Genomic DNA, 25152 nt, shown 5'->3' with positions numbered 1-25152 from the left:
AGGCCTTCATCTCCCATCCCCTTTCCTTATTAAGGTGGTATTTAAGCCTGAGTTCTAAGCCATCTCAGGGAGTTGCTAATTTTTCTCTGGGTATCTCTACGTATTTTTCTATTTTCTCTAGGTATACACGAGGTATACATGTTAATAAACCTCTTTTTGTTTTTCTCTTGTTAATCTGTCTTTTATTACTGGGGTTTCAACCAAGAACTCAGAAGGGTGGAAGGAAAATTATTTTTCACCTTCAGCAGTAGATTTTCAGGAAGGCTTTTCAGGGGCTGTTTGAGCAGAGACCTGTGAGAGGAAAAAGCATACCAGTCAGAGAACAGGAAGTGCGTGCTTGGTGCGATCTTGGTTCGGCAAGGATGCCAGCAGGGCTGAAGGCCTGTGAGTGAAGGGAAGGAACTGGAGGGTGATAAGATTGAAGAAGCAGCCAAGGATCATGGTAAGGATTTGGATTTTTATTATTATTTTTATTGTGGTAAAAAATAGTCATAACATGAAACTTATCTTTTTAATCATTTTTAAGTATATAGTTCGGTGATGTTAAGTACATTCACATTGATGTGCAGCCATGGCCACCATCCATCTCCAGAACTTTATCATCTTCCCAACTGAAACTCTGTCCACATAAAACACTCCCCATTCCCCACCCAATCCCGCCCCGGCCCCTTGTAACCACTATTCTACATTCTGTCTCCGTGAGTATGACTATTCTAGGTCCTCATGGAAGTAGAATCATACAGTATTTGTCCTTTGGTGTCTGGCTTATTTCAGTTTGCATAATGTCCTCCAGGTTCATCCACGTTGTAACACGTGTCAGAATTTCCTTTTTAAAGGCTGAATAATATTCCATTGTATGTATAGGCCACATTTTGTTTATCCAATCATTTGATAATGAACATTTGGGTTGCTTTCACCTTTTGGCTGTTGAGAATAATGAAATACCTGTTAGAGACCCCGCTTTCACTTTTGGGTATTTACCCAGTGTGGGATTGCTTGACATACGGTAATTCTATGTTTAAGTTTTTGGGAACAGTTTTCCACAGCATCTGTGCAAGGGTTCCAGTTTCTTCCCATACTCACCAATGCTTGTTTCCTGGTTTTGTTTTGATAACCATCTGAATGAATGTGAACTGGTATCTTCACTTTGCATTTCCCTAATGATTAGTGATGTTGAGCATCTTTTAATGTGCTAATTAACATTTATGGGATTTGATTTTAAGTGGAAATTAGTGGAAGGTTTTGAGTAAAGGAGGGACATGTGATTTACATTTTTAAAGGATTATTTTGGCTACCATGTGTGAAATACACAAAGTAGAAAGGCAAGAATGGAAACAGATGAGTGTAAAGCTATTGTAGCAGTCCAGGCAAAAGGTCAAAGTGTTTAAATTATGCTTCACAATTCACTGATCGATCATAAAGTCATTTTAGTGGGTCCTATGGTGGACAAGGTGACCCACCAGTCCTCCTCCAAGGAGGAACTTGCTGCCCAGCTTTGGGGAGTGCAGTCAGCAGCCAGCCTCCTGCGTGGCCTGAGGACAGCCCACAATGGACTGCTAAGAGACAGAGGGCCTCTTAGGTATGAGGGCCCAGCCATCGCAGCCTGACGGGGATCACTGACAGGTGCCACACGGCTTCCACCTGGGAGGCTGAGACCTCACAGGCCTTGCAGTTTGACCACACGGGTGTTGGTCCCAAGTTCCATCTTAGTATCTGATTCCATGACCAGCATTTTTTGGCGTGTTTAATGAGTATTTCAAAAACTGAAATACAGTGGAATAGAAAATAGTGCACAGTGCATTTAGAAGAAGAAAGTAATTTTTGGTGAAGTTTTTTTTTTTTTTTTTTGCAGTACGCGGGCCTCTCACTGTTGTGGCCTCTCCCGTTGCGGAGCACAGGCTCCGGACATGCAGGCTTAGCGGCCACGGCTCACGGGCCCAGCCGCTCTGCGGCATGTGGGATCTTTCCAGACCGGGGCACGAACCCGTGTCCCCTGCATCGGCAGGCAGACTCTCAACCACTGCGCCACCAGGGAAACCCTGGTGAAGTTTTTTTAAACTTATATATGTTCAGGTGTAATGGGTCATGTTGTAAAATGTATTTCTTACCGTAGGTCGTGGTCAACAATTTTAGAAAACAATGGACTGTATCAGTTCAGTTGGAGGTGATGAGCAGTGTATGGATTCTGGATGTTCTTTGAAGGTTAATCTGATAGGATTTGCTGACAGCTTAACTGGATGGAGGATGCAAGACCCAAAAATAGTTAAGAATGACTCCAAGGTGACAGTTCCTTTTGATCAGAGTAGACAAAACTCCCTTTGACCATCCAATCCTGATTTAGTTCAGTTGTTCACTGTGTTCTTTCCCTATGGATTTACATCCATGCATATATTTCTGGTGGCTTTAAAAGAAAAAAAAAAAACAGAGTCATATTTATTTGGCAAATTTTAGTATTGAATGGATATAGATCTTTCTGGGCTACAATACAGCTTCTCTGTCCTTCCTGATCCTTTGATATGTATCTCTCCAAACCGCAATAACCTAATAACTCCTCCAAACTCTAATAAATCACAGAACATATTCTTTTTTAAAAAATAAATTTACTTATTTATTATTTATTTCTGGCTGCGTTGGGACTTTGTTGCAGTGCGCGGGCTTCTCATTGCGGTGGCTTGTTAGGGAACACGGGCTCTAGGCACACGGGCTTCAGTAGTTATGGCACGTGGGCTCAGTAGTTGTGGCTTGCGGGCTCTAGTGTGCAGGCTCAGAAGTTGTGGCACACAGGCTTGGTTGCTCTGTGGCATGTGGGACCTCCTGGACCAGGGCTCGAACCCGTGTCCCCTGCATTGGTGGGCGGATTCTTAATCACTGCACCACCAGGGAAGTCCCAGAACATATTCTTTAAAGTTGTCAGTTATAGGAAAGGAAAATCAATGACTGCTGCCACTATTTCAAGATAGGTACCCTACACCATTAGCTCTCCCATCAAACCAGTACAAATAAGAATAAAATCTGAGTAAAAAAAAGACTGGCTGATCCTCTTTCAAAACAGCTGGATACCTGTCAGCACATGGATGTTCTAAACCTGTCATTGTCTTCTAGATCCTTGCGATGTGCTTTGAATTGTGCACCAACACTCCTGCCTTCTTACCAATCCCTGAGGATATCAGAAGCAGTCTACAGATGCTTGGTGAAAATACGATCAGAAAAATGAAAGCCAGAGAAGGGAAACTGTAAGACAGGGTAGAAGAAAGTCATCACCCCAGACGAGGGACAGATGGGATCTGGACGAATATCCATAAGGACACACAAATGCTGTCTCATTTGAGACCAAAAAAACCCTATGGAGAAGCAGGGCAATTGTTGATTCTCCACTTTACAAGTGAGAACCTGAGCCAGGCCTGACGCACTTGTTACAGAACATGGAGAAGGGTGACAGTTAGGAAATGGACACTCATGAAACCCATGCCTGCCTCCCCAGTTTCAAAGGGTGCCTTCCTCTGTCCAGTATTTCTTAACCCTGGCTGCATCTTAGAATCACGTGGACAGTTTTAATGAAACTCCAGTGACTGAGCCCCAGCCTCAGGGATTCTAATTTCATTGGCTGAGGGTGAGGGCTTGGCATCAGCATACTTTAAAAGCTCCCCCCATAATTCTAAGGTGCAGCCCAGGTTGAAAACGACGGCTCAATGAGTCCACAGTACAGACTGCTGCTATGTCATCAGGGTTTCTGGGGAAAGTTAAGATGCCACAGTGCTAGTGGGAGAGTGTAGGCAGGGTTGATCAGCAATCAGTATGTTGTGCTAAATACAGAAATCAACCAATCAATGAACAATTTTTTTAAAATTACCATTTATTATACAAATAAACTAAATCACAATGTGTGTGTAAATAAAACTACTTAACAAGTGATATAAGTTGTAGTGCAAATTGTTCATCAGTTTTTTATTGAGGTATATTTTACCTATCACAAAATTTATCTCATTCATGTGTACCATTCATCATCTGTTTTTGACTTATTGGGAATTATTGATATGAGCTTTTCATTGGTAGGGCCGTCACTAGCTACATGATGCTCTCAGTTTGACTGCACTCTTCCAGAGTTTACCCATAAGTTTGATAATGATTAGGTGCCTGGGAATTGTGTTAAACGCTTGAGCTTTCAACTTCCCCCAATGCTCTTTAAGCTTCAACATTTTCTCTCTTGGCTACAATCAGGGAGGTTGGTACTTTCAGAGCCCTGGTTGCACTCCAGGAGCTAGTACTAGAAACATGTGAGCTAGACAGAGAGGGAGAAAACAGGAGGGGAGGGCAGGAAGGGAGAAAGCACATGAAGATTGGTTAATCGAGAACCAGAACCAGGAGCCTGTGATTGTCTTTTGGCTCCACCACCACGAAGCACCTGAGGCTGTGCCCAGCTGAGTCAGGACAGTCATAACAGACAGTAAAGCAGTGGCTGAGTGGAGCCCAGTCATAAGTAAGACAGAGGCACAAGGCAGTGGAGTGATCGGATCAAGATGGCGGAGTAGAAAGATGTGCGCTCACTCCCTCCTGCGAGAGCACCAGAATCACAACTAACTGGTGAACAATCATCGACAGGAAGACACTAGAACTCACCAAAAAAGATACCCCACATCCAAAGACAAAGGAGAAGCCACAATGAGATGGTAGGTGGGGTGCAATCACAATAAAATCAAATCCCATAACTGCTGGGTGGGTGACTCACAAACTGGAGCACACTTATACCACAGAAGTCCACCCACTGGCGTGAAGGTTCTGAGCCTCTCGTCAGACTTCCAAACCTCGGCGTCCAGCAACAGGAAGAGGAATTCCTAGAGAGTCAGAATTTGAAGGCTAGTGGGATTTGACTAGAGGACTTTGACAGGACTGGGAGAAAGAGAGACTCCACTCTTGGAGGGCACACACAAAGTAGTGTGAACATCAAGACCCAGGGGAAGGAGCAGTGACCCCATAGGAGACTGAACCAGACCTACCTGCTGGTGTTGGAGGGTCTCCTGCAGAGGCGAGGGGGGGGGGGGTGGTGGCTGTGTCTCACCATGAGGACAAGGACACTGACAGGAGAAATTCTGGGAAGTACTCCTTGGCGTGAGCCCTCCCAGAGTCTGACATTAGCCCCACCAAAGAGCTGGGTAGCCTCCAGTGCTGGGTCGCCTCAGGCCAAACAACCAACAGGAGGGAACCCAGCCCCACCCATCACAGTGGATTAAAGTTTTACTGAGCTCTTCCCATCACAGCAACACCCGGCTCTACCCACCACCAGTCCCTCCCATCAGGAAACTTGCACTAGCCTCTTAGATAGCCACATCCACCAGAGGGCAGACAGCAGAAGCAAGAACTACAATCCTACAGCCTGTGGAAAAAACCCCACATTCACAGAAAGATAGACAAGATGAAAAGGCAGAGGGCTATGTACCAGATGAAGGAACAAGATAAAACCCCAGAAAAACAACTAAATGAAGTGGAGATAGGCAACCTTCCAGAAAACGAATTCAGAATAATGATAGTGAAGATGGTCCAGGACCTCGGAAAAAGCATGGAGGCAAAGATTGAGAAGATGCAAGAAATGTTTAACAAAGACCTAGAAGAATCAAAGAACAAATGAACAGAGATGAACAATACAATAACTGAAATGAAAAATACACTAGAAGGAATCACAAGCAGAATAACTGAGGTAGAAGAACGGATAACTGACCTGGAGGACAGAATGGAGGAATTCACTGCCGTGGAACACAATAAAGAAAAATGAATGAAAAGAAATGAAGACAGCCTAAGAGACAACTGGGACGACATTAAACGCAGCAACATTCACATTATAGGGGTCCCAGAAGGAGAAGAGAGAAAGGACCTAAGAAAATATTTGAAGAGATTATAGTTGAAAACTTCCCTAACATGGGAAAGGAAATAGCCACCCAAGTCCAGGAATTGCAGAGAGTCCCAGCCAGGATAAACACAAGGAGAAACACACCGAGACACATAGTAATCAAATTGACAAAAATTAAAGACAAAGAAAAATTATTGAAAGCAATAAGGGAAAATGACAAATAACATACAAGGGAACTCCCATAAGGTTAATAGCTAATTTCTCAGCAGAAACTCTACAAACCAGAAGGGAGTGGCATGATATATTTAAAGTGATGAAAGGAAAGAACCTACAACCAAGATTACTCTACCTGGCAAGGATCTCATTCAGATTCAATGGAGAAATCTAAAGCTTTACAGACAAGCAAAAGCTAAGGGAATTCAGCACCACCAAACCAGCTCTACAACAAATGCTAAAGGAAATGGTAATAAGAACATACATATAGATAATTACTTTAAACATGAATGGATTAAATGCTCCAACCAAAATACACAGGCTCGCTGAATGGTTAAAAAACCAAGATCCATATATATGCTGTCTACAGGAGACTCACTTCTGACCTAGGGACACATACAGACTGAAAGTGAGGGAATGGAAAAAGCTATTCCATGCAGATGGAAATCAAAAGAAAACTGGAGTAGCAATACTCATATCAGATAAAATAGACTTTAAGGAATGTTACAAGAGACAAGGAAGGACACTACATAATGATCAAGGGATCAATCCAAGAAGAAGATAGAACAATTATAAATATATATGCACCCAACAAAGGAGGACCTCAATACATAAGGCAACTGCTAACAGCTATAAAAGAGGAAATTGACAGTAACACAATAATAGTGGGGGACTGTAGCACCTCACACCAACGGGCAAATCATCCAGACAGAAAATTAATAAGGAAACACAAGCTTTAAATGACACACTACACCACATAGATTTAATTGATATTTATAGGGCATTCCATCCAAAAACAGGAGATTACACTTTCTTCTCAAGTGCACATAGAACATTCTCCAGGATAGATCACTTCTTGGGTCACAAACCAAGCTTGGTAAATTTAAGAAAATTGAAATCATATCAAGTATCTTTTCCGACCACAACGCTATTGGAAAAAAACGTAAAGAACACAAACACATGGAGGCTAAAGAGTATGTTACAAAATAACCAAGTGATCACTGAAGAAATCAAAGAGGAAATCAAAAAATACCTAGAGACAAATTACAAAGAAAACACAACGATCCAAAACCTAGGGGATGCAGCAAAAGCAGTTCTAAGGGGGAAGTTTATAGCTATACAAGCCTACCTCAAGAAACATGAAAAATCTCAAATAAACAATCTCACGTTACACCTAAAGGAACCAGAGAAAGAAGAACAGACAAAACCCAAAGTCAGTAGAAGAAAAGAAATCATAAAGATCAGAGCAGAAATAAATGAAATAGAAACAAAGAAAACAATAGCAAAGATCAATAAAACTAAAAGCTGCTTCTTTGAGAAAATAAATAAAATTGATAAACCTTTAGCCAGACTCATCAAAAAAAGAGGGAGAGGACTCAAATCAATAAAATTAGAAATGAAAAAGGAGAAGTTACAACAGACAATGCAGAAATACAAAGCATCCTAAGAGACCAATACAAGCAGCTCCATGCCAATAAAATGGACAACCTGGAAGAAATGGACAGATTCTTAGAAAGGTATAACCTTCCAAGAGTGAACCAGGAAGAAACAGAAAATATGAATAGACCAATCACAAATAATGAAATTGAAACTGTGATTAAAAATCTTTCAACAAGCAAAAGTCCAGGACCAGATGGCTTCACAGGTGAATTCTATCGAACATTTAGAGAACAGCTAACACCCATCCTTCTCAAACTCTTCCAAAAAATTGCAGAGGGAGGAACACTCCCAAACTCATTCTATGAGGCCACCATCACCATGATACCAAAACCAGACAAAGATACTACAAAAAAAGAAAACCACAGACCAATATCACTGATGAATATAGATGTAAATATCCTCAACAAAATACTAGCAAACATAATCCAACAACACATTAAAAGGATCATACACCATGATCAAGTGGAATTTATCCCAGGGATGCAAGGATTCTTCAATATATGCAAATCAATCAATGTGATACACCATAAAACAAATTGAAGAAGGAAAACCATACAATCATCTCAATAGATGCAGAAAAAGCTCCTCACAAAATTCAACACCCGTTTATGATAAAAACTCTCCAGAAAGTGGGCATAGAGGGAACCTACCTTAACATAATAAAGATTATATACGACAAACCCACAGCAAAAATCATTCTCAATGGTGAAAAACTGAAAGCATTTCCTGTAAGATCTGGAACAAGACAAGGATGTCCACTGTCGCCACTATTATTCAACATAGTTTTGGAAGTCCTAGCCACGGCAATCAGAGAAGAAAAAGAAATAAAAGGAATCCAAATTGGAAAAGAAGTAGTAAAACTCACACTGTTTGCAGATGACATGATACTATACATAGAGAATCCTAAAGATGCTACCAGAAAACTACTAGAGCTAATCAATGAATTTGGTAAAGCTGCAGGATACAAAATTAATGCACAGAAATCTCCTGTATTCCTATACACTAACATCGAAAGATCAGAAAGAGAAATTAAGGAAACATTTCCATTCATCACTGCAACAAAAAGAATAAAATACCTAGGAAAACCTACCTTAGGAGGTAAAAGACCTGTACTCAGAAAACTATAAGATACTGATTAAAGATATCAAAGATGACACGAGAGTTGGATAGATATACCATGTTCTTGGATTGGAAGAATCAACATTGTGAAAATGACTATACTACCCAAAGCAATCACAGATTCAATGCAATCCCCATCCAATTACCAGTGGTATTTTTTACAGAACTAAAACAAAAAAATCTTAAAATTTGTATGGAGACACAAAAGACCCCAAATAGCCAAAGCAATCTTAAGGGAAAAAAACGGAGCTGGAGGAATCAGACCCCTGACTTCAGACTGTACTACAAAGCTACAGTAATCAAGACAGTATGGTACTAGCACAAAAACAGAAATATAGATCAATGGAACAGGATAGAAAGCCCAGAGAAAAACCCATGCACCTATGGTCAACTAATCTATGACAAAGGAGGCAAGGATATACAATGGAGAAAAGACAGTCTCTTCAATAAGTGGTGCTAGGAAAACTGGACAGCTACATGTAAAAGAATGAAATTAGAACACTCCCTAACACCATACACAAAAATAAACTCAAAATGGATTAGAGACCTAAATGTAAGACTGGACACTGTCAAACTCTTAGAGGAAAACATAGGAAGAACACTCTGACAAAAATTACAGTAAGATTTTTTTTGATCCACCTCCTAGAGTAATGGAAATAAAAACAAAAATAAACAAATAAGACCTAATGAAACTTAAAAGCTTTTGCAAAGCAAAAGAAACTACAAACAAGATGAAAAGACAACCCTCAGAATGGTAGAAAATACTTGCAAATGAATCAACGGACAAAGGATTAATCTCCAAAATATATAATCAGCTCATGGAGCTCAATATTAAAAACACAAACAACCCAATCCAAAAATTTAGGCAGAAGACCTAAATAAACATTTCCCCAAAGAAGACATACACATGGCCAAGAGGCACATGAAAAGCTGCTCAACATCACTAATTATTAGAGAAAGCAAATCAAAACTACAATGTGAGGACTTCCGGGAAGATGGCAGAAGAGTAAAATGCGGAGATGACCTTCCTCCCCACAGATAGACCAGAAATACATCTACACGTGGAACAGCTCCTACAGAACACCTACTGAACGCTGGCAGAAGACCTCAGACCTCCCAAAAGGCAAGAAACCCCCCACGTACTTGGGTAGGGGAAAAGAAAAAAGAATAAACAGAGACAAAAGGATAGGGTCGGGACCTGCACGTGTGGGAGGGAGCTGTGAAGGAGGAAAGGTTACCACACACTAGGAAGCCCCTTCGCGGGCGGAGACTGCGGGTGGCGGGAGGCGGGAAGCTTCGGAGCCGCGGAGGAGAACACAGCAACAGGGGTGCGGAGGGCAAAGCGGGGAGATTCCCGCACAGAGGATCTGTGCCGACCGGCACTCACCATCCCGAGAGGCTTGCCTGCTCACCCACTGGGGCGGGCGGGGCTGGGAGTTGAGGCTCGGGCTTCGGTCGGAGTGCAGGGAGAGGACTGGGGTTGGCGGCGTGAACACAGCCTGCAGCGGGCTAGTGCCCCACGGCTGGCCGGGAGGGAGTCTAGGGAAAAGTCTGGACCTGCTGAAGAGGCAAGAGACTTTTTCTTCCTTCTTTGTTTCCTGGTGCGAGAGGAGAGGAGATTAAGACCGCTGCTTAAAGGAGCTCCAGAGACGGCAGGAGCCGCGGCTAAAAGCATGGACCCCAGAGACGGACATAAGACGCTAAGGCTGCTGCTGCCGCCACCAAAAAGCCTGTGTGCGGGCACAGGTCACTCTCTACACCTCCCTTCCGGGGAGCCTGTGCAGCCCGCCACTGCCAGGGTCCCGTGATCCAGGGACAACTCCCCCGGGGAGAACGCACGGCACGCCTCAGGCTGGTGCAACGTCATGCCGGCCTCTGCCGCCACATGCTAGACCCGCACTCCGTGCCCCTCCCTACCCCCGGCCTGAGTGAGCCAGAGCCCCCGAATCAGCAGCTCCTTTAACCCCGTCCTGTCTGAGCGAAGAAGAGACGCCCTCCAGCGACCTACACGCAGAGGCGGGGCCAAATCCAAAGCTGAGCCCCTGGGAAATGTGACAGCAAAGAAGAGAAAGGGAAATCTCTCCCAGCAGCCTCAGAAGCAGCGGATTAAAGCTCCACAATCAACTTGATGTACCTGCATCTGTGGAATACATGAATAGACAACGAATCATCCCAAATTAAGGAGGTGGACTTTGAGAGCAAGATTTATGATTTTTTCCCCTTTTCCTCTTTTTGTGAGTGTGTATGTGTATGCTTCTGTGTGAGATTTTGTCTGTATAGCTTTGCTTCCACCATTTGTCCCAGGGTTCTATCCATCCGTTTTTTTTTCTCTTAATAATTATTTTTTTATTTTAATAACTTTATTATATTTTATCTTACTTTATTTTACTTTATCTTCTTGCTTTCTTTTTCTCCTTCCTTCCTTCCTCCCTCCCTCCCTCCCTTCTTTCTTTCTTTTCTTTCTTTCTTTCTTTCTTTCTTTCTTTCTTCCTACTTCTACTAATTCTTTCTCTCTACTTTTTCTCCCTTTTATTCTGAGCCATGTGGATGAAAGGCTCTTGGTGCTGCAGCCAGGAGTTAGAGCTGTGCCTCTGAGGTGGGAGAGCCAACTTCAGGACACTGGTCCACAAGAGACCTCCCAGCTCCACATAATATCAAATGGCGAAAATCTCCCAGAGATCTCTATCTCAACACCAGCACCCAGCTTCACTCAACGACCAGCCAGCTACAGTGCTGGACATCCTATGCCAAACAACTAGCAAGACAGGAACACAACCCCACCCATTAGCAGAGAGGATGCCTAAAATCATAATAAGTCCACAGACACCCCAAAACACACCACCAGACGTGGACCTGCCCACCAGAAAGACAAGATCCAGCCTCATCCACCAGAACACAGGCACTAGTCCCCTCCCCCAGGAAGCCTACACAACCCACTGAACCAACCTTAGCCACTGGGGACAGACACCAAAAACAACGGGAACTATGAACCTGCAGCCTGCAAAAAGGAGACCCCAAACAAAGTAAGATAAGCAAAATGAGAAGACAGAAAAACACACAGCAGATGAAGGAGCAAGATAAAAACCCACCAGACCTAACAAATGAAGAGGAAATAGGCAGTCTACCTGAAAAGGAATTCAGAATAATGATAGTAAAGATGATCCAAAATCTTGGAAATAGAATAGACAAAATGCAAGAAACATCTAACAAGGACCTAGAAGAACTAAAGATGAAATAAGCAACAATGAACAGCACAATAAATGAAATTAAAAATACTCTAGATGGGATCAATAGCAGAATAACTGAGGCAGAAGAACGGATAAGTGACCTGGAAGATAAAATACTGGAAATAACTACTGCAGAGCAGAACAAAGAGAAAAGAATGAAAAGAACTGAGGACAGTCTCAGAGACCTCTGGGACAACATTAAACGCACCAACATTCGAATTATAGGGGTTCCAGAAGAAGAAGAGAAAAAGAAATGGACTGAGAAAATATTTGAAGAGATTATAGTTGAAAACTTCCCTAATATGGGAAAGGAAATAGTTAATCAAGTCCAGGAAGCACAGAGAGTCCCATACAGGATAAATCCAAGGAGAAATACGCCAAGACACATACTAATCAAACTGTCAAAAATTAAATACAAAGAAACATATTAAAAGCAGCAAGGGAAAAACAACAAATAACACACAAGGGAATCCCCATAAGGTTAACAGCTGATCTCTCAGCAGAAAATCTGCAAGGCAGAAGGGACTGGCAGGACATATTTAAAGTGATGAAGGAGAAAAACCTGCAACCAAGATTACTCTACCCAGCAAGGATCTCATTCAGATTTGATGAAGAAATTAAAACCTTTACAGACAAGCAAAAGCTGAGAGAGTTCAGCACCACCAAACCAGCTTTACAACAAATGCTAAAGGAACTTCTCTAGTCAAGAAACACAAGAGAAGGAAAAGACCTGCAATAACGAACCCAAAACAATTAAGAAAATGGGAATAGGAACATACATATCAATAATTACCTTAAATGTAAATGGACTAAATGCTCCCACCAAAAGACACAGATTGGCTGAATGGATACAAAAACAAGACTCATATATATGCTGTCTACAAGAGACCCATTTCAGACCTAGAGACACATACAGACTGAAAGTGAGGGGATGGAAAAAGATATTCCATGCAAATGGAAACCAAAAGAAAGCTGGAGTAGCAATTCTCATATCAGACAAAATAGACTTTAAAATAAAGACTATTAGAAGAGACAAAGAAGGACACTACATAATGATCAAGGGATCAATCCAAGAAGAAGATATAACAATTGTAAATATTTATGCACCCAACATAGGAGCACCTCAATACATAAGGCAAATACTAACAGCCATAAAAGGGGAAATCGATACTAACATATTCATAGTAGGTGACTTTAACACCCCACTTTCACCAATGGACAGATTATCCAAAATGAAAATAAATAAGGAAACACAAGCTTTAAATGATACATTAAACAAGATGGACTTAATTGATATTTATAGGACATTCCATCCAAAAACAACACAATACACATTTTTCTCTAGTGCTCATGGAACATTCTCCAGGATAGATCATATCTTGGGTCACAAATCAAGCCTTGGTAAATTTAAGAAAATTGAAATTGTATCAAGTATCTTTTCCGACCACAACGCTATGAGACTAGATATCAATTTCAGGAAAAGATCTGTAAAAAATACAAACACATGGAGGCTAAACAATACCCTACTTCATAACGAAGTGATCACTGAAGAAATCAAAGAGGAAATTAAAAAATACCTAGAAATAAATGACAGTGGAGCCACGACGACCCAAAACCTATGGGATGCAGCAAAAGCAGTTCTAAGAGGGAATTTTAGAGCAATACAATCCTACCTTAAGAAACAGGAAACGTCTCGAATAAACAACCTAACCTTGCACCTAAAGCAATTAGAGAAAGAAGAACAAAGAACCCCCAAAGTTAGCAGAAGGAAAGAAATCATAAAAATCAGATCAGAAATAAATGAAAAAGAAATGAAGGAAATGATAGCAAAGATCAATAAAACTAAAAGCTGGTTCTTTGAGAAGATAAACAAAATTGATAAACCATTAGCCAGACTCATCAAGAAAGAAAGGGAGAAGACTCAAATCAATAGAATTAGAAATGAAAAAGGAGAAGTAACAACTGACACTGCAGAAATACAAAAGATCATGAGAGATTACTACAAGCAACTCTATGCCAATAAAATGGACAACCTGGAAGAAATGGACATATTCTTAGAAATGCACAACCTGCCAAGACTGAATCAGGAAGAAATAGAAACTATGAACAGACCAATCACAAGCACTGAAATTGAAACTGTGGTTAAAAATCTTCCAACAAACAAAAGCCCAGGACCAGATGGCTTCACAGGCGAATTCTATCAAACATTTAGAGGAGAGCTAACACGTATCCTTCTCAAACTCTTCCAAAATATAGCAGAAGGAGGAACACTCCCAAACTCATTCTACGAGGCCACCATCACCCTGATACCAAAACCAGACAAGGATGTCACAAAGAAAGAAAACTACAGGCCAATATCATATCACTGATGAACATAGATGCAAAAATCCTCAACAAAATACTAGCAAACAGAATCCAACAGCACATTAAATGGATCATACACCATGATCAAGTGTGGTTTATTCCAGGATGCAAGGAATCTTCAATATACGCAAATCAGTCAATGTGATATACCATATTAACAAATTGAAGGAGAAAAACCATATGATCATCTCAATGATGCAGAGAAAGCTTTTGACAAAATTCAACATCCATTTATGATAAATACCCTGCAGAAAGTAGGCATAGAGGGAACTTTCCTCAACATAATAAAGGCCATATATGACAAACCCACAGCCAACATCGTCCTCAGTGGTGAAAAACGAAAGTATTTCCACTAAGATCAGGAACAAAACAAGGTTCCCACTCTCACACTCTTATTCAACATAGTTTTGGAAGTTTTAGCCACAGCAATCAGAGAAGAAAAGGAAATAAAAAGAATCCAAATTGGAAAAGAAGAAGTAAAGCTGTCACTATTTGCAGATGACATAATACTATACATAGAGAATCCTAAAGATGCTACCAGAAAACTACTAGAGCTAATCAATGAATTTGGTAAAGTAGCAGGATACAAAATTAATGCACAGAAATCTCTGGCATTCCTATACACTAATGATGAAAAATCTGAAAGTGAAATCAAGAAAACACTCCCATTTACCATTGCAACCAAAAGAATAAAGTATCTAGGAATAAACCTACCTAAGGAGACAAAAGACCTCTATGCAGAAAATTATAAGACACTGATGAAAGAAATTAAAGATGATACAAATAGATGGAAAGATATACCATGTTCTTGGATTGGAAGAATCAACATTGTGAAAATGACTCTACTATCCAAAGCAATCTACAGATTCAATGCAATCCCTATCAAACTACCACTGGCATTTTTCACAGAACTAGAACAAAAATTTTCACAATTTGTATGGAAACACAAAAGACCCCGAATAGCCAAAGCAATCTTGAGAACGAAAAATGGAGCTGGAGGAATTAGGCTCCCTGACTTCAGACTATACTACAAAGCTACAGTAATCAAGACAGTATGTTACTGACACAAAAACAGAAAGATAGATCAATGGAATAGGATAGAAAGCCCAGAGATAAACCCACACACATATGGTCACCTTATCTTTGATAAAGGAGGCAGGAATGTACAGTGGAGAAAGGACAGCCTCTTCGATAAGTGGTGCTGGGAAAACTGGACAGGTACATGTAAAAGTATGAAATTAGATCACTCCCTAACGTGATACACAAAAATAAGCTCAAAATGGATTAAAGACCTAAATGTAAGGCCAGAAACTATCAAACTCTTAGAGGAAAACATAGGCAGAACACTCTATGACATAAATCACAGCAACATCATTTTTATCCCATCTCCTAGAGAAAGGGAAACAAAAACAAAAATAAACGGGACCTAATGAAACTTCAAAGCTTTTGCCCAGCAAAGGAAACCATAAACAAGACCAAAAGAAACCCCCAGAATGGGAGAAAATATTTGCAAATGAAGCAACTGACAAAGGATTAATTTCCAAAATTTACAAGCAGCTCAATAAAAAAAAAAAAAAACAACCCAATCCAAAAATGGGCAGAAGACCTAAATAGACATTTCTCCAAACAAGATATAGAGACTGCCAACAAACACATGAAAGAATGCTCAACATCACTAATCATTAGAGAAATGCTAATCAGAACTACAATGAGATATGATCTCACACCAGTCAGAATGGCCATCATCAAAAAATCTAGAAACAATAAATGCTGGAGAGGGTGTGGAGAAAAGGGAACCCTCTTGCACTGTTGGTAGGAATGTAAATTGATACAGCCACTGTGGAGAAGAGTATGGAGGTTCCTTAAAAAACTACAAATAGAACTACCATATGACCCAGTAATCCCAGTACTGGGCATATACCCTGAGAAAACCATAATTCAAAAAGAGTCTTGTACTAAAATGTTCAATGCAGCTCTATTTACAATAGCCCAGAGATGGAAACAACCTAAGTGTCCATCCCCAGATGAATGGATAAAGAAGATGTGGCACATATATACAATGGAATATTACTCAGCCATAAAAAGAAACAAAATTGAGCTATTTGTAATGAGGTGGATAGACCTAGAGTCTGTCATACAGAGTGAAGTAAGTCAGAAAGAGAGAGACAAATACCATATGCTAACACATATATATGGAATTTAAGAAAAAAATGTCATGAAGAACCTAGGGGTAAAACAGGAATAAAGACACAGACCTACTAGAGAATGGACTTGAGGATATGGGGAGGGGGAAGGGTAAGCTGTGACAAAGTGAGAGAGAGGTATGGACGTATATACGCTACCAAACGTAAGGTAGATAGCTAGTGGGAAGCAGCTGCATAGCACAGGGAGATTAGCTCGGTGCTTTGTGACTGCCTGGAGGGGTGGGATAGGGAGGGTGGGAGGGAGGGAGATGCAAGAGGGAAGAGATATGGGAACATATGTCTATATATAACTGATTCATTTTGTTGTAAAGCAGAAACTAACACACCATTGTAAAGCAGTTATACTCCAATAAAGATGTTAAAACAAAACAAAACAAAACAAAACACTACAATGTGGTATCACCTCACATCAGTTAGAATGGGCATCATCAGAAAATCTACAAACAACAAATGCTGGAGAGGGTGTGGAGAAAAGGGAACCCTCTTGCACTGGTGGTGGCAATGCAAATTGATACAGCCACTATGGAGAACAGTATGGAGGTTCCTTAAAAAACTTAAAATAGAATTACCATATGACCCAGCAATCCCACTACTGGGCATGTACCTAGAGAAAACCATTATTCAAAAAGACACATGCACCTCAGTGTTCATTGCAGCACTATTTACAATAGCCAGGTCATGGAAGCAACCTAAAATGCCCATTGACAGATGAATGGATAAAGAAGATGTGGTACATATATACAATGGAATATTACTCAGCCATAAAAAGGAATGAAATTGGGTCATTTGTAGAGATGTGGATGGATCTATAGCCTGTCATACAGAGTGAAGTAAGTCAGAAAGAGAAAAACAAATACCGTGTAATAACGCATATATGTGGAACCTAGAAAAATGGTACAGATGAAGTGGCTTGCAAGGCAGAAATAGAGACACAGATGTAGAGAACAAACATATGGACACCAAGGGGGGAAAGCAGCGGGGGGTGGGGGGTGGTGGTGGGATGAATTGGGAGATTGGGATTGACATGTATACACTAATATGTATAAAATGGATAACTAATAAGAACCTGCTGTTTTAAAAATAAGTAAAATAAAATTCAAAACAACAAACCAACAAACCACCATCTCATTGAGATTGACTGGGATTGTGATAAAGCTGCAGATCAATGTTGGGGTAACTGACAACTCTACTGTATTAAATCTTCCAATCCATGAATGTGGCATATCTCTGTTTATTTAGCTTTTTATTGTCTCTTATGAGGTTTTATATCTTCTAGGTATGCTGTTAAAATTGATTTTTATATCTAGCCACTTTCCTAGTTTCTATTAATTTTTCTTGGCTGTGTTGGGTCTTCGTTGCTGTGTGCGGGCTTTCTCTAGTTGCAGCGAGCACGGGCTACTCTTCATTGCGGTGTGTGGGCTTCTCATTGCGGCGGCTTCTCTTGTTGCAGAGCACAGGCTCTAGGTGCGCGGGCTTCAGTAGTTGCAGCACGTGGGCTCAGTAGTTGCGGTGAGTGGGCTCTAGGGTACACAGGCTTCAGTAGCTGTGGTGCACGGGCTTAGGTGCTCCTCAGCGTGTGGGATCTTCCTGGACGAGGGATCGATCCCGTGTCCCCTGCACTGGCAGGTGGATCCTTAACCACTGCGCCACCTGGGAAGTCCTAACTTCTATTAATTCTAATACTTTAGCTGTAATGATTTAAGAGAGTGTGATATTGGCACAGAAATAGACAAAGCAAGTAACAGAACACAGTGGAGAACTCACAAACGTATCTATGAATATATATGGATGCTTGAGACTTGAGAAAACCTTCACTGCAGAGAAGTGAGAAAAATCTAGTGTTCTGAATAATGGTGCTGGGACAATTAGGCATCAATACCGGAAAAAAATTTAATAAAAAGAACAAAATTGCATCCTTACCTCACACTATGTACTGAAATATGAGATGCAAAAGATAAATATCTTAGATGATAATATAGGAGGAAATCTCCAGCCTTTAGAGTTAGAAAAAATTTCTTAAACAAGACAGAAAATAAGTAATACAAGAAAAAATGATAAATCTGATTACGTTAAAGTTAAGAACTTTCTATCCATCAGAATACACCAAGAGTTGAAGGCAAACCACAGAGGGCTTAAATCCAAAATATGTACTAGATTCCTAGAAATAAAAATACAGATAACCTAAAATAGAAGATTGGTTGGAACATATTCTGCACAAAGGAAGAAACCCAAATGGCCAATAAATACATGACAAAGTGACCAATCTCAGTAATCAGGAAAATGCAAATTAAAGACATTTTTATATACCACTACCCACCCATTACATTGGCAAAAATGAAAAAGCTTGACAGTTCGAAATGACTACTCTGCTTTGGGAAGAGTTTGGCATTATGTAGGAAAGTTGAAGATACCTATCCTAATGATGCAGTAATTCTATTCTTAGGTACGTCCCCAAAGAAACGCATACTCTGATGCATCAGAATATATGAACAATGTTGGCAACATTGTCTGGAATAGCCACAAACTGGAAACAACCAAAATACTCATCAAGGGTACAATGTATATTGTCATATAATGGAATTCTATGCAAAAATGAAATAAATTAACTGGAGCTCACATGATAATAAGGATGACTGTATAAACAAAATGCTGCGCAAAGGAAGCCAGACTATATAATTCTATTTACACAAAGTTTAGGAACAGGCAACGTCATACCATGTTGTTTTTACTTAATGGTAAAACCCTAAACAAAAAATGGAATCATTACCATAGCAGTCAGGCTAGTGGTTACCTCTGGGGAAGGAGGAGCTTGAGAAGGGAAATGTGTGGAGATTCTCAGGCACTTGCAATGTTTAATCCTGCCGGGATGTGATTACGTTGTTGTTCACTATATGACAACTTGTAAGACTACATGTTCATACTATGTACTTTCCTGTTTTTGTATTATATTTTACAATAAAAAATACTTTAAGGTGGAAAACAGAATTGGAGTAAAATGGTGAAAAACACAAGACTAAAACCAAAAGCCCAAAGGAAAAAATAATTACATTTGACCCTTGAACAACCCAAGGGTTGGGGTGCCGACTCCCGTGCAGTAGAAAACCCGCATATAATCTTAGAGTCAACTCTCGGCATCCCTGGTTCTGCATCTGTGGGTTCAGCCAACCACAGATCCTGGTTTCCTGAGATGGAATCTACTCCTGGTGAAGATGCTGTGATGATTGGTGAAATGACAACAAAGAATTCAGAATATGACATCAACTGAGTTGATAAAGCAGCAGCAGGTTTGAGAGGAATGACTCCAATTTTGATAGACTTTCTACTGTGGGTAAAAATCCTATCAAGCAGCAATGCATGCTACAGAGAAATTGTTCACGAAAGGAAGAGTCAAGGGATGTGGCAAACTTCACTGTTGTTTTATTTTAAGAAATTGCCACCGACACCCCAACTTCAGTAACCACCACCCAGATCAGTCAGCAGCCATCAACATCCAGGCAAGACCCTCTACCAGCAAAAAGGTTATGACTCGCTGAAGGCTCAGATAATGGTTAGTCCTAAAACTGAGTATCCTAGTCTCACTTATAGAAATCTGTTCTGCAAAAAAATAGCATTGACATGAAAATTATGCCAAGCCCACTGTATGGAAAAGTGAAACAAGAATGACAGAGATGTGTATACACAGGCATGGAAGGACATGTATATAGGGCTATGTAATTTGACAGGGTTATAAATAAATTTGGGATTATATAAATAGAATTTTATATTCATTAGATTTTTTTGATATTAAAAGTCTATTAATTAAAAATTACAAATTTAATATACTGTCATACTCAAAGTGTCTAAAACTTATGTGCCTTTTTTTCACTCAACAATTATTTCTGCGATCTGTTTCTATTATAACAGATCTAGATCCTCTTATTGGTTATATAGCATATAATTGTATGACAATGACACATTTATCTATTCTCCAAAACATGAATATATAGCTGGTTTCCAATAGTTTGTCCTTCCAAAAAATGCTGTGAATTGTGATAGCTATCACACACAGTGCTTACTATGAGTCAGCCACTGTTCTCTTATTTCACGTGTATAACTCTCTCACCCTATAAAGTGGTTACTACTATCATCCTCATTTTACACAGGAGGAGACAGAGATAATGAGAGGTTAAATAACTTGTCCAAGGTTACAGAGTCAGTAAAGTGGTGCAGTTAGAATCTGAACCAGGTGGTCTGGCTCTGAAGTGTGTGCTCTCAGCCTTCTAGTACATGTCTTCTGATGCCATAAGCCAGAGTGAACCCAGAATGTATCATGAGAAGCAGCAAAAGGATGGGATATCATGTCAGATTACAAGGCTGTGACTTCCAACATGTTTCCCCCCTCCCCCCACCTTTATGTCTCTCAGAGTCCCCACTCTGAGGGAAGCAAACTGCCATGTTGTGAGCTGTGCTATAGAGAGGTCCACATGGCAAGGGACTGATGTCTCTGGCCACCAGTAAGGACCTGAAGCCTTCTAACAGCTATGTGAGTAAACTTGGAAGTATATCCTCCCCCAGTGCAGCTTCAAGATAACTACAGCCCTGGCAGGCACCTGGACTGAAGCCTTGTGAGAGACCTTAGCCAGAAGCACCAGCTAGGCTGCACCTGCATTCTTAAAAGAAACTGTTTTTCTATGCAGCCAACTTTGGGTTAATTGTTATGTAGCTATAAACAACTAATATAGAAAAAATATAAGGTAAAGGAAAGTGGAACAACCTTTTAAACAACTGAAAGAAAACACCCAGTGAAAATTTCTTTCAAAAATGGTGGCAAAGTAGACATTTTCAGATATAAAAGTTGAAAGAATTCATCATCAGTAGATTTTCAGTACAAGAAATATTGAAGGGCATCCAGAAGGAAATTATAAAAATAGAATTCTGGATCTACACAAAAGAAAAAAGGCACCATAAATGATAACTGTAATGGAAAATACAAAAGGCCATTTTTTTCTTATTATACAATTCTCTTTAAAAGATAATTCACTGCTTAAAGTAAAAACAAGAATGTATTGTGGGCTTATAGCAAATGTAGAATTAAATTGTACTAGCATAAAGTCTAGAAGGATGAAATGGAAGTACACTACTGAAGGTTCTTATGCTATTATACTTGAAGGAGTATAATATCACTTGAAATTAAAGTGTGATAAATTAAAGAAGTATACTATAAACCCTAAAGCAACAACTAACATAACACAAATGAGTTATAACAAATAAGTCAACAAAGGAGATAAAATGGAATCATAAAAAATACCCAATTGTTCCAAAAGAAGGCAGAAAAAAAAAAAAGGAATGAAGAATAGAGAGGACAAATAGAAAATAAATAGCAAGAAGGTAAATTTTAAACCTAATCAGATCAATAATTATACTAAATGTAAATGGCTTAAAGACAGAATTAAAAGGCAGAGATTGTCAGGTTGGATAAAAAGAAAGACCCAATATGTGCTCCCTACAAGAAATCCACTTTAAAGACACAAGTAAGTTAAAAATAAGATGAAAGAAAAAGTACAAAGATGTAAAAAGACATATTAACATTAATTAAGAGAAAGGTGAAGTGTCTATAACAATAACAAAGTAGATTTTAGATTAGAGAAAATTAGCAGAGATAAAGAGGATCATTTCATGACAAAGGGTGAATCAATTCATCAAAAAGACATATTGAGTATAAAAATTTATGCACCTAATAATAGTTTCAAAATGGATAAAGCAAAAACTACAAGCAGAAATAGACAGGTCCATAATTATAGTCAGATTTCAACATCTCTCTCTCAATAACTGATAGGAAAAGTAGATAGAAAAATCAGTAATGTTCTAGAAGACTTAAAGCGCACTCTCAACTAACTTCATCTAATCAACATTTATAGAACACTCCAGCTAACATTGGCAGAATTCTTGAAAGTTCTTTTCAAGTTCACACAAAATATTTACCAAGATAGACATTATCCTAGGCCATAAAACAAATCTCAATAAATTCAAAAGGATTCCTGCCATACAAAAAATGTTCTCTAACTATGATGGAATTAAATTAGAAATCACTAACAGAAAAATTCTTGGAAAATCCTCAAATCTTAAAAAGTAAATAACACACTTTTAAATAACCCATGAGTCAAAGATGAAGTGAAAATGAAAATCAGAAAGTATTCTGAACTGGATGAGAAGAGAAACATAGCATATAAAAATCTGTACAATGCAGCTAAGGTAGTAATGAGAAGGAAATTTTTAGCACTAAAGGCCTATAGTAGAAAATAAGAAAGGTTTTAAACTAATAATCTCAGTTTTTACCTTGAGAAACTAGAAAAAGAGCAAATGAAAACTAAAGTAAGTTGAAGAAAGGAAATAATAAAGATCAGAATGGATACAATTGAAATAGAAATCAAAACAAACAAAAAAAAACAGAGAAAATTAAGTAAACCAAAAGATAGTTCAAATGTATCTCTATGTGCTAGCATGAAACTGGAAATTAAAATTTAAAAAATACCATTTACAACAGCATCAAAAATAAAGAAATACTTAGGATAAATCTGACAATAGATATGAAAAACATGTACACTGAAAACTATAAGACACTGATGAGAGAAATTAAAGAAAACCTAAATAAATGGATGGAAAACTCAATATTAAGTTATTAATTCTCTCAGTTGATCTATAGATTTAATGCAATCCCAGTCAAAATCCCAGCAGGTTTTGTTTTGTAGAAATTGATGAGCTGCTTCTAAAATTCATATGGTAGGTAATGCAAAGGATCTAAACAGTTAAAACAACTTTGAAATAGAAAAAAGATGGAGGGTTTACATTATGTGGCTTCAACACTTCTTTAAAGCTGCAATAATCAAGATGGGGTATTACTGGTGTCAAGATACAGATCAGTGTAACAGCCGACATCCAGAAATAAGACTCATAAAGAGAACTGATTTTCAACGAAGTTGTAAAATGCATTTCAGTGCAGAAAAGATAATTTCAACAAATGGTGCTGGATCATTCTATATGCCTACCCCAATAAACAAAAAAACCCTACAATCCATACCTTGCACTGCACCATATACAAAAATTAAGCCAAAATCGGTAATAAGCATAAATGTATTGAACAGTATCTAAACCTACCATGGGACCCAGCCATTCCACTCCAGGTGTTCACCCAAGCACATGCCCATACAAAGCTTCATTTGTGACAGCCCCAAACTGGAAGCACTCAAATGCTAATGAGCAGGCAAATGAATAAACAAGCCGTGGCATATCCACACAGTGAAATACCACTCGGCAATAAAAAGGAATGAACTATGGATACACATAATATGGATAAACCTTAAATAATGCTGAGTAAAAGTAGCCAGACAAAAATGAGTACATACTGCAGGATTCCATTTACACAAAATTGTACCCTAACTACACAAAGTAGTCTACAGCGTCAGAAAGCAGATGTGGTTGTCCAGGGATACGGGTGGGCGTAGAGGAACTGGGAGGGCCTGGGGCAATTACCAGGGGGCCTGAGAGAACTTTCTGGGGTGATGGATATGCACATTATTTTGATCGTCGTGATGGGTTCATCATGAGTATATACATCTCAAAAATTATTAAACTGCACGCTTAAAAGTATGCAGTTTAGGCCCTCCCTGGTGGTGCAGTGGTTAAGAATCCGCCTGCCAATGCAGGGGACACATGTTCGAGCCCTGGTCTGGGAAGATCCCACATGCCGCAGAGCAACTAAACCCATGCGCCACAATTACTGAGCCCGCGTGCCACAACTACTGAAGCCCGTGTGCTTAGAGCCTGTGCTCTGCACCAAGAGAAGCCACCGCAATGAGAAGCCCGCGTACCACAATGAAGAGTAGCCCCTGCTCGCCACAACTAGAAAAGTCCACGTGCAGCAACAAAGACCCAATGCAGCCAAAAATAAATAAATTTTAAAAGGATATGCAGTTTAAAAATTAACAATAATTCATTAATAAAGACAGGTCGAAGATATGAGAAATAACAGCATGTTTGTATGTTAATAGGAATGATTCAGTAGAGCAGAAAAACCTGAAAATGCCAGACCGGGAAGTGGGGGAAATCTCTGGAAACAAGTCCTTTAGGAGAAGCCATCGTACAAATGGGGGGCTTTGGCTAGGAACACGGAGAGTTCATCTCACTACACAGAGACGCTCATATTTTGGACAATTCCCTTAAAATACAGTCTCAGAAATTAACTGCCAAAGTAGGGAGTAGAAACATTTTAGAGCTCATGTTACAATACAATTAGATACCTGTTAAAAGAAGTGCGTGTTTTTGTGGCTTCAAACTTTTAGCTTTTGTTCACAGTGTAGTTACGTACCTGGTGGTTCTGTACCCCTGTGGGTGTGCTTGGCACAGGGATTAGAAAATGGGGAAATATCCTGATTTCAGGAGCATGATCTTCATGGCAGAAGTGTTACTTCTCTCTGAATCCAGACAATGCAGCTGTGGTAAGTGGGTCATTCCTCCACTGGGAGGTGGAGGGTCAGCCCCTTGGATCTGGTCTTATCTGTGACAACCCTGACAAATAAAAGAGAACTGATGCTGTGCAGTTTCCGAGGCTGGGTGCTGACGAGATTTGGAGCTTTCCGCAGGGTTTCTCAGCACTCCTGCTTGGGGGAAGCCAGCTGCATCTAGGAAGTCCCTCTCCCCCGTGACTCCACTGTGTGTGTCCAGCTGGCCACATCGGGAGGTTGTGTGGGGAGCGGCCTGATCACTC

The 25152-nt window shown here is 39.8% G+C and overlaps 1 protein-coding gene across 4 annotated transcripts in view; it reads right to left on the bottom strand.

Moving 5' to 3' along the window:
- Positions 1-164: 164 nt before the first annotated feature.
- HOOK3 (hook microtubule tethering protein 3) overlaps positions 165-25152 on the bottom strand; it is a 129209-nt gene continuing 104221 nt past the window's right edge. The window contains exons 23-25 of one of the 4 annotated variants that reach the window (XR_012328896.1): positions 24754-24953; positions 2109-2401; positions 438-924 (exon numbers count right to left, since the gene is read on the bottom strand). Coding sequence is in view for 1 of the 4 variants with exons in the window: in XM_073798542.1 (XP_073654643.1) it covers positions 2338-2401 (64 nt within the window). In the remaining 3 variants the exon portion in view is untranslated. Of the gene's footprint in view, positions 292-437; positions 2402-24753; positions 24954-25152 lie in introns of those variants that run through there. The other 3 variants (XR_012328895.1, XR_004524258.2, XM_073798542.1) reach the window with 3 other exon arrangements.

Source organism: Tursiops truncatus, chromosome 21, assembly GCF_011762595.2.
Source record: "Tursiops truncatus isolate mTurTru1 chromosome 21, mTurTru1.mat.Y, whole genome shotgun sequence".
In the NCBI taxonomy this organism is placed as follows: Eukaryota; Metazoa; Chordata; class Mammalia; order Artiodactyla; family Delphinidae; genus Tursiops; species Tursiops truncatus.
The sequence above is the reverse complement of the archived record's forward strand: the minus strand, read 5'-3'. Positions and strand labels throughout refer to the sequence as shown.